The sequence below is a fragment of the Phoenix dactylifera genome, unplaced genomic scaffold, assembly GCF_009389715.1.
Source record: "Phoenix dactylifera cultivar Barhee BC4 unplaced genomic scaffold, palm_55x_up_171113_PBpolish2nd_filt_p 000077F, whole genome shotgun sequence".
In the NCBI taxonomy this organism is placed as follows: Eukaryota; Viridiplantae; Streptophyta; class Magnoliopsida; order Arecales; family Arecaceae; genus Phoenix; species Phoenix dactylifera.
In genome coordinates, this window is record NW_024067676.1 from 33,401 (window position 1) to 46,522 (window position 13,122).

At 44.8% G+C, this 13,122-nt stretch overlaps 2 protein-coding genes across 9 annotated transcripts in view; one reads left to right on the plus strand and one right to left on the minus strand.

The window, feature by feature from the left end:
- The window catches only part of LOC120104695 (sodium/hydrogen exchanger 2-like), a 59,392-nt gene that overhangs the window by 20,408 nt on the left and 25,862 nt on the right, over positions 1 to 13,122 (minus strand). For 2 of the 8 annotated variants that reach the window (XR_005507064.1, XM_039116255.1), the window contains exon 13: positions 2,705 to 2,788. Coding sequence is in view for 5 of the 8 variants with exons in the window: in XM_039116255.1 (XP_038972183.1) it covers positions 2,705 to 2,788 (84 nt within the window). In the remaining 3 variants the exon portion in view is untranslated. Of the gene's footprint in view, positions 1 to 939; positions 1,670 to 2,704; positions 2,789 to 13,122 lie in introns of those variants that run through there. The other 6 variants (XR_005507066.1, XM_039116257.1, XR_005507065.1 and 3 more) reach the window with 6 other exon arrangements.
- LOC120104697 lies at positions 10,530 to 11,334 on the plus strand. Its single transcript, XM_039116264.1, has 3 exons — positions 10,530 to 10,891; positions 10,976 to 11,109; positions 11,198 to 11,334. The coding sequence occupies exons 1-3, from the start codon at positions 10,579 to 10,581 to the stop codon at positions 11,279 to 11,281; spliced, it is 531 nt and encodes a 176-aa protein (XP_038972192.1). The 5' UTR covers positions 10,530 to 10,578; the 3' UTR covers positions 11,282 to 11,334.

Sequence of the window (13,122 nt, forward strand, 5' to 3'; positions counted from 1 at the left end):
ATGATGTAATTTATAGTTATTTGTTGTCTTTACGTCTTTTCAAGCTATAGTTTATTAAATATTATCATTTTGTATAACATTATTATAATATAGTGTAATATAATATTGAATACTACAACATCATAATATAACATAATATGATATGATATAGTAATCTATCATTAATAGAACAATATTACTACAATGTAATTTAATTATTATAATTATAAAATATAATATAATAAAAGAATATTGTAATATAATACAACAATATCATATAATATAACGGATTAGAATCTAATCTATTTATAGATTATAATATACTATTATTAAATATTATTATATATGCTTAATAATAATATAATATTATTATAATATAATCATAAGTAGAATATAATATAATGTAATATAATCAATATATTATTATTTATATTATTAACTGATATTATACTATTATTATAATAATAATAATGTATATTATCATAATATAACTATTATTATTCTTATAATAATAATATAAAATTATGATTGTAATAATATATATATGTCCATATATACATATATGGACATATATGTATATAAATATATATATATATACACACACATATATGTAGATATATATTTGTACAAATATATATATATATATACACATAAATATATATATGGGGGCGCGCGCGCGCGCAACATATATATGTGTATGAATGTATGTATGCATATGTACCGATATATATCTCTATATGTGTACATATATATATATATATGCGTACATATATATATATATATATCAGTATGTATGTACAAATATATATCAATGTATATGTGCATATATAAATTATATTATTATATTTGTACATACATATTGATATATATATATTTGAACATACATACTGAGATATATATATATATATATATACATATATACATATATATACATATATATACATGTATACAAAATTAATCACAGCAGAACAACACCTATCCATGAATCATAATGCATTCGAGAACATAACTTACAGCCTAAAAATCATAGTTTCGAGTATACAAATATATTATGTACCAAAAAAAAAAAAAGAGTATCCAAATATATAGCACCATGACAAAGTCTGCAATTGCTGTACCTCATGCAAGTCCACAGGGACCTGCATCACTAGTCGGAGAACATACAGGAATGAGAAAGGGGAAAAAAGTATAGAACTCAGGGTTAACACAGCACTCCAACCTGCCAAGCCGGAACCTCGGAAAGTTCCATAACGCTATGACCATTGACTGCATTTTCTCGTTATGCACCGACTACATGCATAGCCAGGAGAACTTCGATTTGGTTCCCTCTCTATCCATTCCATGTCCTTTTGGTTCATTGCAATGCGTGGACACTTCTTTCAATTGGTGAACCGGCAACGAATGGAACAAAACCTCGCCCACCAAACACTGGGCGCATGAAAGCATCATCAAACATACGCCAGTAATGGTGAACCGAACGAGATGGTGCAGTGAGAAGCATACGCAGGCTTGTTGGGCGCTGGACATTTTGCCGTGTTTCCAATTCAGATCCCTGTCCATTTCCAAGCAATGGGGAGAGGAAAGATTTAGAACTTGGAGGCTCGGATGACATGTTGAGATCCCTGCTGCGATGATTTGCACATGGAGGCAGTAAAAACCTTATCAGAGGCTTTGTCAACAACCCAAACACCTAAGCAGCAATAGAAAATTAGAGCACAGCCTGTTACACAATTAAAATATAGCAAAGTTCCCAACATAACAATCTACTACATGTGTTTTTCAAAGGAAAAAGAATGAATGCAAAAGATACTGATACATGTTGGGATCGAAATCTAAGTGATAAATACTGATATAGAGCAAACTTCTTGGCTGAATAACAAACTCCACATCTCCACTACCTGATGCTTTCATCCCACTACTAAATGTATGCCAAAAAAAAAGAAAGAAAGAAAGCAGAGTATCTTGCCCTACCCTTTCTCCATGCCTCCACTTGTTCACATCTCTATAGACACTCCTATCTTTGATAAGCACATCCATCTTAGTTTAGTCCTTGTTCTCTCAAGGACAAAGCAACAGATGATCACCAGCCAGAATTGGAGTGTAATTATCAAATTGCATTAAAAACAACAAGATACTCTAATCAGATGGGGATCACAGCAATCCATGCTTCATCTTATGTGCATTGCATGAGTGTACACCATGAGAGCCACAGCCCCAGTTCATTAACAGTAAATAAAACTATTAAAAGAATATCCAGCATAATCATATGGTTATTGAGTCAATGATATTAAGAGAAGATGCTATGGTAATATTACACATTTGGAAAATTTTGAGAATATGCTCAGATATAATAAGCAGAAACCATCCAGACACACACAAACACAAAAAAAAGGTTAAAGTAGGGTACCGTTATGGAAGCAAAATTGACAGATACTACTACCAAAACAATATTGGCCATTATCAGAAAAATTGGACATCTTTTAATTGATCAGTGAGCTCATGCAGCTCAAATCAAATAACAGGAACCAAGTCCATGGAAAGTCACATTTCTTTTTTTAGATGACGAATTACTGATGAACCATGAATGAAAAGAGTGTTACAAAACATTAGCAGCTAGTTGAATACTACTTCGTGCTATTATTCAACCTCCCCTAGTTTTGACAACAAGCCACTATTATATATGCAAGTGACAAGTATGCAAACTGAGAGGCGTAAGGTGTCTTACCACAGTGTTGAAGAGAACGACGGTGATAGTACTGGTGATCATGATTGCATTGCCACGCAATTGGGTATGGCCAGGCCTAGCAAACTGCACATGTATCATTACCATGTCTTGTCAATAAAAGAGCTCCTATAATATAGTAAGGCATTTACAGCATATAACTGGATCCCACTTCTAATATATCATACAAAAGCATAGTAATGTGCACACGTATCCTTTTAGAGGATAACACTTCCATTCATGTAAGGATTTCCTACTTGTAGTCTTATGGTTCCAAAGATCTCTTAGCTACAGATCCACTGGAACTTTTCGTATTTGGGGTACTTTAGGTTAATCTATGTATAATTTACTTTAAACGCAATAATCAAAATGCCCATGCAATTAAAACAATGAATACAGATGATCATTTCCCTGTGGAAATTAAAGGGGGAAAAGCCTGCATGAAGAAACTGATGAATAAGTTATGCACATACAGAATCTTTTCTCTCCATTACATCAATTTTTCAAATTAGTGTTTTAATTTCAAAAAAAACAACAATATAGATTCCTTTGGAGCAACCATGAAAATTTAAAGAGATGCTTGCTTCTCTTGTAAACCCGCGATACTCGTAAAAAGGCTGAGTGGTTCTTTCAAACAAAAAAACTACAGACCACTCATATCCAACAATATAACACGTTCGCCTGATGGGGACATCAGAGCTACTCGCTCGCGTTCGCACCAGGGATTGGCGTTATTGTGGCTGGGAGATGATCTTGAGCCACCAAATTGAGTTGGGCCCCGGATTGGGTCCAATCTAGTCTGCGTTATTTATTTTCAATCTAGTGATTGGATCGATTTTGGCATGTAATCAATCAATTGATTTAGTCAACTGATTGAGGGTCCAATTTTGGTATGTTGTCAATTGTTTGACCTGATGTAAGGCGTATATAAAAGCCACCCCTCTCATGAATTAGGGCATTGAAGAATTGATAAAATCTAGTTCCTTTCTCCTTCTTCCTCCTCTTCTCTTCTTTTTTTCTTCTTCCTCTTCCTTCTCTATTCTCTCTGCAGTGGTCCTCCATCAGCTTGGTATCAGAGCAGGCCGGTTTTGCCCCTGTTGCCAAAGCCTCGGGATCTGGTTTATGGACGGACCACCCCCAATTCCTTTACCACGTCTGCCGCACGAGATTTTTGCTGGAGTCATCGCACCGCGGACCCCGAATCGTGTTGAGGACCGCCGCGCAACGAGCACTGCAAAGAGAAAGGGAACTCTGATTTCTCTTCTCTCTTCCCTTTCTCTCGGTCTTCACCAGAAGAAAAAAGTCCCTCTCACTTGGGTTTCGCTAGAAAAAGGGGAAAACCCCTTCGGCGTCCCCACCTCCTTTTTCTCTTCTTCGGCAGATCCTTCCCACCCATCGTTACACCCGCGCCCACCGCCGCCACTCGCTCGCGTTCGCACCAGGGATTGGCATCATTGTGGCTGGGAGATGATCTTGAGCCACCAGATTGAGTTGGGCCCCGGATTGGGTCCAATCTAGTCTGCGTTATTTTATTTTCTGCATTTTGCTTTTGTTTAATCGAGTCAATTTGGTCAATTATTTGTTATTAGACAAGTTAATTGAGTTAGCTGTTAAGTTATGTAATTGGGTCAAGTGATTGGATCAATTTTGGTATGTAATCAATCAATTGATTTAGTCAATTGATTGAGGATCCAATTTTGGTATGTCGTCAATTGTTTGACCTGATGTAAGACCTATATAAAGGCCACCCCTCTCATGAATTAGGGCATTGAAGAATTGAATAAAATCTAGCTCCTTTCTCCTTCTTCCTCCTCTTCTCTTCTTCTCTTTTCTTCTTCCTCTTCCTTCTCTATTCCCTCTGCAGTGGTCCTCCATCAGCTTGGTATCAGAGCAGGCCGGCTTTGCCCCTGCTGCCAAAGCCTCGGGCTCCGGTTTATGGACGGACCACCCCCGATTCCTTTACCACGTCTGCCGCACAAGATTTTTGCTGGAGTCATCGCACCGCGGACCCCGGATCGTGTTGAGGACCGCCGCGCAACGAGCACTGCAAAGAGAAAGGGAACTCTGATTTCTCTTCTCTCTTCCCTTTCTCTCGGTCTTCACCAGAAGAAAAAAGTGCCTCTCACTCGGGTTTCACCAGAAAAAGGGGAAAACCCCTTCGGCGTCTCCTCCTTTTTCTTATCTTCGACAGATCCTTCCCACCCATCGTTACACCCGCGCCTACCGCCGCCACCAGGCGCCGCCAACAGCGCCCAGAGAGAAGCCGCCTGTGACGTGGCGCCGGAAGCCGCGGCAAGGTCCGCCGTACCGGTACCGGTCGGCGTACCGGTGGCCGGCCGGACCGGTACGGTACCGGTCCGTACCGGCCGGTACCGATGGTTTCAAAAACCACAGCGCGCGGCGCTGGTTCTAAAAAAAAAAAAAAATCGTACCGGTGCGAACCGGCCGGTTCGCACCGGTACGAGGCCCGTACCGGCCGGTACGGGCCCGAACCGGCCGGTACGCACCCGTACCGGCCGTTCGGATAAAAAACCGGGAAATACCGGTTTTTTATCCGTTCCGGTACCGGTCTAGGACCGGACCGGTACGTACCGGCCCGTACCGGCCGGTATGGGCCGGTACGGCATTCCATGAGCCGCGGCCTGCCGGAGCCCGTGACCGGCCGCCGCCCGCCGCCGCAGGCCACAGAGTCCCCTTTCCCATGTCCGAGACCGCCCGCGGCGCCACCCCGCCTCCGCCTTCACCGGCGGAAACCGTCGTGACCAGCCGCCCTCTCCATCGCCGCCTTTCTCCCGTTCCGCCGCCGCAGCCCGTCCCCGCAGCCGCCGCCGCCGCGAGGAACGGTCCGCTCTCCCGAACCGTCGGGAGGTTGAAGAAAGTCTGAAAATCGGGTAAGTGCCAAATCCGGTAACCCGGGTCCAAAAAAAAAAAAATTGCACGTGACTGCACGTGCTGCTGAAAAAAAAACGCACGTGACCGCACGTGACTACACGTGCTGCTGGAAAAAAAAAGGGTTCTGCACGTACCGCCGGAAAAAAAAGGCGTGCCTGTTCATCTTCTCTACGACTGCCCCGCCGCCTCGCCCTTCGCCACCGCACCACCGTCGTCACCACGCCGCAGCCGCCGAACCGCCTTGTCCTTCATCGCAGTCGGGCTCCACCGCTGCCCAAAGTCCCGGCCGTCGCCTTCCTCCATTGAGGCTTCCGTCATCGCCTTCCTCTGGCACCGTCATCCCCGCAGTCGACGACGCGGCCGCTGAAGCGCTCTAGCAGCGACGGGCCGGTCCTCTCCTCCAGCGGTGGGCTCTGCTTGAGCCCCGATAGCCCCTCCGGATCCGACCTCAGCGATTCCAGCCGCCACAGCCCATGGCCACCTCCTCCGCCTTGCCTTGCCGACTCCACCTCCGCCCTCCCTCTTCTGTTCACACCGCCACCCCCACAACCCCCCTCCTCTCTTCTCAAACCCCTTTCCTACTACAACTCCCCCTCCCCCACAGCCCCTGCAAACTCCCCCTTCCCGATCCTTTCCCCCCATCGGGGTCTATCCCCCCCTTCTCTCAACCACCGAGCGGGCCCAAATAGGCCCAACCACTTCATTCCAGGCCTGCGGCCCACCTGCACCACTCAACCCGCAGGCCCTTCAAGCCTTGCGGGCCGCGAACGTACCCCACCCCCCTCCTTCTTAGCAGGCCCACACGGCCTCCCTTCCCCTTTGCCAGGCCCAACTGCAAGCACAGGCCTGCAGACTGATAAGGCTCACACTGTACAACAACCACAGGCTCACAGCAGTATCCCTTTGGCGCCCATTTCAACCGTGCAGCAGTCAGATTCAGCAACTGAGTTACTGCGCGCCGTCCGTCGTCGTCTCCACTACTTGAGAAGCCACGAGCGAGCGATTCTGGTAGTCTGCTTCACGACAGGTGATAGGTTTCTATTTTTCTTCGGCTTGTTCATTTAATTATGTTCTAGTTCTCTTGCATGATAGCCTGAAACTTACTTTTGCTGTCAAAATTCAAAACATAGAATTTGCCACTTTCAAACCCGTCCTATCAACCATAAAATCTTTTGTTTATTAAATTAGCACACCCTAGCAACAGGACGTTTCACAACGTTTATCGATCAATTTCCTTTATGATCAGAACAGCCGTAATATTTGATTGCAACCTAATTTCTTAAATTGATTAATCTCATACTTTAACTCCAAAATAACTGAAGTCAAATCAGTAACATTTAAATTTTAAGTTACTGTTGTGAAAGCTTGCTGATCTCTGCAATCATCTTAGGTTGCATAGGTAGGTTGTCCTGCATATCTAGGGTTTCCTTATTGATATTGCATATTTAGGGTTTCATTGCATGCCAACCCATAGCGGTAAGGAGTATCAAGTCACTCAACCTAAAGTCCCCCTAGCTACCATGGACTCCGACGCTCTGAAATTTCTCATGGAACAGTTCGCTGCCATGCGAGCTGAAAATGAAGAATTCAAGCAAGAGGTCCGAGAGCTTATGCGAAACATAAGGACTCCTAAACCACCAACCCCTATTGCCACCCAACCTGAATTCAGTTTGGCCGCACCACCCGTAGTCCATCCCAATCCTTCTAGAACCAACAACCTCCTAATTACCAACGCGAGCTCGATGAGAAGCTACTCTGTATTGTTAGAGTAGAGGCCCCTATTTTTGCCGATCAACTTGAACCAAGCATATATCTCGATTGGAGGGCAAGCATGGACAACTACTTTGAGTGGTACGAGATGTCCGATGATAGAAAGGTACGATTTGCCAAGATGAAGCTTATTGGGCAACCTCGCTGGTACTGGCATAATATTGAACATATGCGTGAGATCCAAAGGCTTCCTCGTATCACCACATAGGAGGATATGAAGAAAAAGTTGAATGAGAAGTATCTGCCATTTTCTTACCGACAACGCCTTATGGATAGGTGGCAGAAACTAACTCAAGAAACATTAAGTGTAGCTGATTATATCGCACGATTTGAGGAGTTTCACATGAGATGCGGTGTAGTAGAAGAGGATACTATTACACTCTCTAAGTTTCGGGCAGAACTCCGCGAGGAGATCCAGAAAGAACTCATCCTATGAGAGATTACCATTCTTAGCCAAGCATACCAGTTGGCTCAAGATGTGGAAAGTTTATTACGGCCACCTGTGGTGAGGCGTATCGACCCTCGACCAATGGCCTCAGGAGCCCGACCTACTCAAAATTATCCCCCACAACCCAGACCGCTTCCCAATCCTCCTAATCAGACCGGCCCTATCCAAGCCCCGGCTAGGGCATCCCCGATGCCTGTCCCGAATCCGTCAAATGATAAGGGAAAAGGATTATTAGGTCCCAACCCTCCTTCTCGAAGCCAAACCCAATGTTTCCAGTGCCAAAAGTTCGGCCACATAACGTCCCAATGTAATGCCAAGACCTACATGATTACTGAACCAGAAGCGGGGACCCAAGAGACTGACTATATCGAAGAAGTCTATGAGCCAAACATCGAAGATTATGTAGACGACTTTGGAAACCAACAGGCTGGATTAGAATTTGTCCAGACCATGGAAAGCCGTACCGGCCCGTACCGGCCGGTACGAGCCGGTACGTACCGGTCCGGTCCTTGACCGGTACCGAAAACAGATGAAAACCGGTATTTTCCGGTTTTCATCTGCGAACCGGCCGGTACGGAGCCTGTACCGGCCGGAACCGGCCGGAACCGCTGGGTACCGGCCTCGTACTGGTGCAAACCGGCCGGTTCGCACTAGTACGGTTTTTTTTTTTGGGAACCACAGCGCCTCACGCTGTGGTTTTTAAAACCACCGCGTGGCGCGTGGTTTTTGAAACCACGCGCCGTGCGTGGTTTTAAGTAAGTTCTTTTAAAAAAAAAAATCGGTTTTTTTTTGGGGAACCACAGCGCCACGCGCTGTGGTTTTAAAAACCACGCGCCCGCACGTGGTTTTAAGGAATTCTTTCAAATAAAAAAAAAAGTCGGAATTTTTTTTTTTGGGAACCACAGCGCGGCGCGTGGTTTTAAGGAAGAAGTGGCCTCCGGCCACTCCTTCCCATCAAAAAAACAAAGAAGTGGCCTCTTTTCTGACACTTTTGTTTTAAAAAAAGAAGTGGCTCTCGGCCACTTCTTTCCTCGCTCGTTCGGTTATAAAAACCGAACGAGAGGCTCTATTAATAACTCCAGAATAACTAAAATCCAGGAATGAGCCTCTGAAGAGTAATCAGAGACGGAAAGATTTGAGAGATAGCCCACAAATTGAGGAGGAGGTCCTGCCCAAAAAATCCAGCGGAGACTATTTAAGGTGCGGTTTTTTTGTCCTATGTTATTTCATTAATTTTGTTAATAATTTATTTAAAAAAATAGTTTATAAATTACTTAAATAATAAGATAATGCAAAAATTTACTTTATTAGCTTAATTTTTTGATAAGTTGTCCTTTTATGATAGAAATGGAGCCATCAAGAAAAACGAACCCTGCAAAGCGTGATATTGGCTGGTCTTATGGGCGAAGACTTGGAAGTGAGGGGCAACGACACCAGTTTCAATGCAAGTTTTGCAACAAGGTTTTCAAGGGAGGAGGGGCAACCAGGTTGAAGCAACACTTAGCCGGAAATTCCGGTGAGGTTGCTACGTGCCCAAATTGTCCTAGCGAGATTCGTGTGCTGATGAGGCAGAATCTCGCTGAGGCCAAAGAAGCGAAGGAGATGGCTTCCAAGAAGAGGGCGGAGGTCGATCGCCAAGCGGCAGAGCCACCTTCTTATCACTCTAGAGAGCCAGAGGAGGTCGAGGATCTAGATGAGGAGGCAGATATTCAGGCGGCCATGCATGCAAGCCTGGATGATTAGTGGCAGCAGGAGGAGGTGGCCAGGCATAGGGCTCGATTTGGGCCCTCTGCATCGAGTCGGGCGGCTGTTCTGGGAGCACTAGACAAGATCCAGAGTTCTTGAGGACAACTTCAATCAGGGAGGGCGTCGGCAAAGAACGTGGCCGGATTTCATCTATGCTGGGTAGTTTTGGTAGCCGAAAGAAGTCATCTAGAGGAATTCCACAAGGAGCGACAATTCATGATGTAGATCCGCATGCTCTCCCCAGTAGAGATTCAAGGCAGCAGAGGGTAGACACAATGTGGATGAAGGATAAGAAGAAATCTATGTGGCAAGCTATTGGATCCTGATTTCACTTCAGCCACATCCCAGCGAATGTGGCAGACAATACATACTACAGGTCTGCCATTGCCACCATACAAGCTGTCGGTCCCGGTGTAGCTCCTCCAGGCCCGAAGGACATATACGGTGAGCTTCTTGACAACAATAAGGAGGAGCTGGAGAATTGGATTGACTCCTACAAGAGCAAGTGGCCCATATATGGACTAACCATCATGTGCGATGGTTGGACCGGTCCGACCAGGCGGAGCATCATCAACTTTCTGACATACTGTGATGCTAAGACCTTCTTCCACAAGTCGATTGATGCTTCGGCTTATATGCACAACACCTCGTACATGCTGAAACTTATGGAGGATGTGATTGATCTGGTAGGAGAGGAGAATGTCGTGCAGGTCGTCACTGATAATGGGCCGCAATATAAGGCTGCCGGGTAGGTCTTGATGGAGCGGCAGCCACATTTTCTGAACCCCATGTGCTGCATATTGTATCGATCTTATGTTGATGGACATTGGAAAGATCCGTAGGGTGCAACAAACGGTGGAGACAGCCCAACGCATTACCAGATATTTATAACCATAACTGGGTCCTTTCACTGATGAGAAAGTATGCAGGGGAAGAGATTCTGAGACCAGGAGTCACACGGTTTGCTACCAATTTCATCGCACTTGATAGCATACTCGAGAAGAGAGGAGCCCTACGTCAGATGTTTGCTAGTTCCGAGTGGTATGATAGTAGATATTCTTATGCCGGCACTGAAGGGAGCAAGATAGAAGACTTGGTGACGAGACAGCCATTCTGGCAGCGGGCTACTACAATAGTCAAAGCTATCAAACCATTATATGAAGTGCTGCGGGCCGTAGATAGCGAGATCTACCCCCAGATGGAATTTTTGTATCACATGATGGTCAAGGCAAAGGATCAGATTATGGAGGTAGATCCAGCACATGGCCGGTCATACATCAACATCATTGAGCAACGGTGGGGAGCGCAAATGGGTACAGAATTACATCTAGCAGGTAAGCTAAGATATAATTATAGTGACAATTATAGTGATGGATATAATTATATAATTATGCTAAGATAGTCTCGTATATGTGCAGCATACTACCTAAATTCCCGATTTCAGTACAGCATAGATGGAATTGGTATGGATGAAACACTTCTGGATGCTTTGTGTAATGTGATTTACAAGATGGAGGCAGATCCAGAAAAAGCGGCCCTATGTCTTGAAGAGGTAATTATGATTTAGTAATTACCAGCATGTGTAAGTATATCGGCATCTTCAATTATTAACATGGTTTTCTTATGCTTATTTTTCACAGAGCAAATTATTTAGAGAGGGCAGCTACAGTTTTGGCCAACGAGCGGCTGTCGTCAGCAAACACAATATGAATCTAGGTACGTGACACATCAGGAAAACATTCACCTAGTGTTACTTAGTCACTATTCTGGAACTATCATATATGTAATTTTCATAAATATTTTTGCAGCTGAATGGTGGGTGCATTTTGGCGGATCCGCGAGAAATCTAAAGTGGATAGCTATCCGGATCCTCTCCCAAACAGTCTCCTCTAGTGGATATGAACGCAATTGGTCCACCTTCGCCCTTATCCACAGCAAACAAAGAAACCATTTGACGCAAAAGCGCCTCAACGACCTTGTTTATGTGCATTACAATTTGCGGTTGAGGCTACAGTGCATCCAGGAGGAAGTGGAGCTCAAGTATACAGATCCGATTTACGGATCCTTCACCGCTGATGACGATGATCCACTACTCGGCTGGCTTGTAGGCCAGCAGCAGGAGTCCGAGCTTGACGAGCCAGGATCGCCTCCACGACCAACTACCTTCATGGCCACCGAAGCTGGGGTCGATCCAGAGCAATGGGCTGAGCGCAATATTCCACGCACTCCCAGAGCTGATCAGCCGCAGGCACAGGGGAGCCAGACAGAGAGGGCCAGGAAAGGAAAACAAAGAATTCCAATGGAGAGTGTCGAGGAAGAGACTTGGACTAGCAGCGATGAAGGTTCTGGTGGTGATGGATCTTCTAGCCATGGAGGGAGCGGAGGACAGTATGATACTCATGAGACACAGCCGGAAGGTGGTCTTTATTTCACCGGTGAGTCCCAATTTATGGGTGCTACATAGGATACGGACCACGGTCGACCACCTGATAGATTTCGTGAGGATATCATTGGATATAGAAGATAGGCTCCTCGAGGTCGTTCAGGAAGACAGGATACGACTGCAGATCCGACAACATACGGATACGGATTCTATTATCCACAGCCTCAGCCTGACGAATATGGATATGGTGCATTGGATTTTGCTTCCGCCATATTTGGATGGGCCCCTACACAATCAGAGGACACCTCTCAGAGCCAGAGCGTGAGCGAGAGATCCGACAGTTCTTATAACCTGGCGCGCGTTCCTTCTGATTGGGTTGATTTGCCTCCTCCTGATTATACTTATGATCCAGATATCTACGAGAGCCATCGGCACTCGTCCCGATTTTAGATATCCTAAAGTACTTTAAATGTATGTAAATGATTGTATCTTAATTTGAAGATATTTTATGTGTATGATTTTATCATTTGGAACGGGAGGAAAACATAACATGCAATCATGCATCATATATGTTTCAAATTTCAACCCTAAATTTAAATATAAAAACATCAAAAATCATGAAAAAAGTAATAAAAAAACATCAATTTTCACTTAATTTAAGATCCAACAGAGACAACATTTAAAAAAAAAATGTCTGGCTCGCGGTATCGGCCGGCCACCGTACCGGTCCGGCCGGCCACCGGTACGCCGACCCGGACCGGTACGGCAGACCTTGGTCCAGACTGAACCACAAAAGGAGCTCACTGATCCAAGCAACCAAAACTCTAGGCTTCATGTGGTTAGGTGTACCCTCGCCCAAACAAAGACCGAACAAGATTACCACTCTTAGCCAAGCATACCAGTTAGCTCAAGATGTGGATAGTTTCTTACGGCCACCTGTGGTCAGGCGTATCGACCCTCGACCAATGGCCTCAGGAGCCCGACCAACTCAAAATTATCTCCCACAACCCATACCGCTTCCCAATCTTCCTAATCAGACCTGCCCTATCCAAGCACCGGCTAGGGCATCCCTGATGCTTGTCCCGAACCCATCAAATGATAAGGGAAAAGGATTATTAGGTCCCAACTCTCCTTCTCGAAGCCAAACCCAATGTTTTCGGTGCCAAAAGTTCGGCTACATAG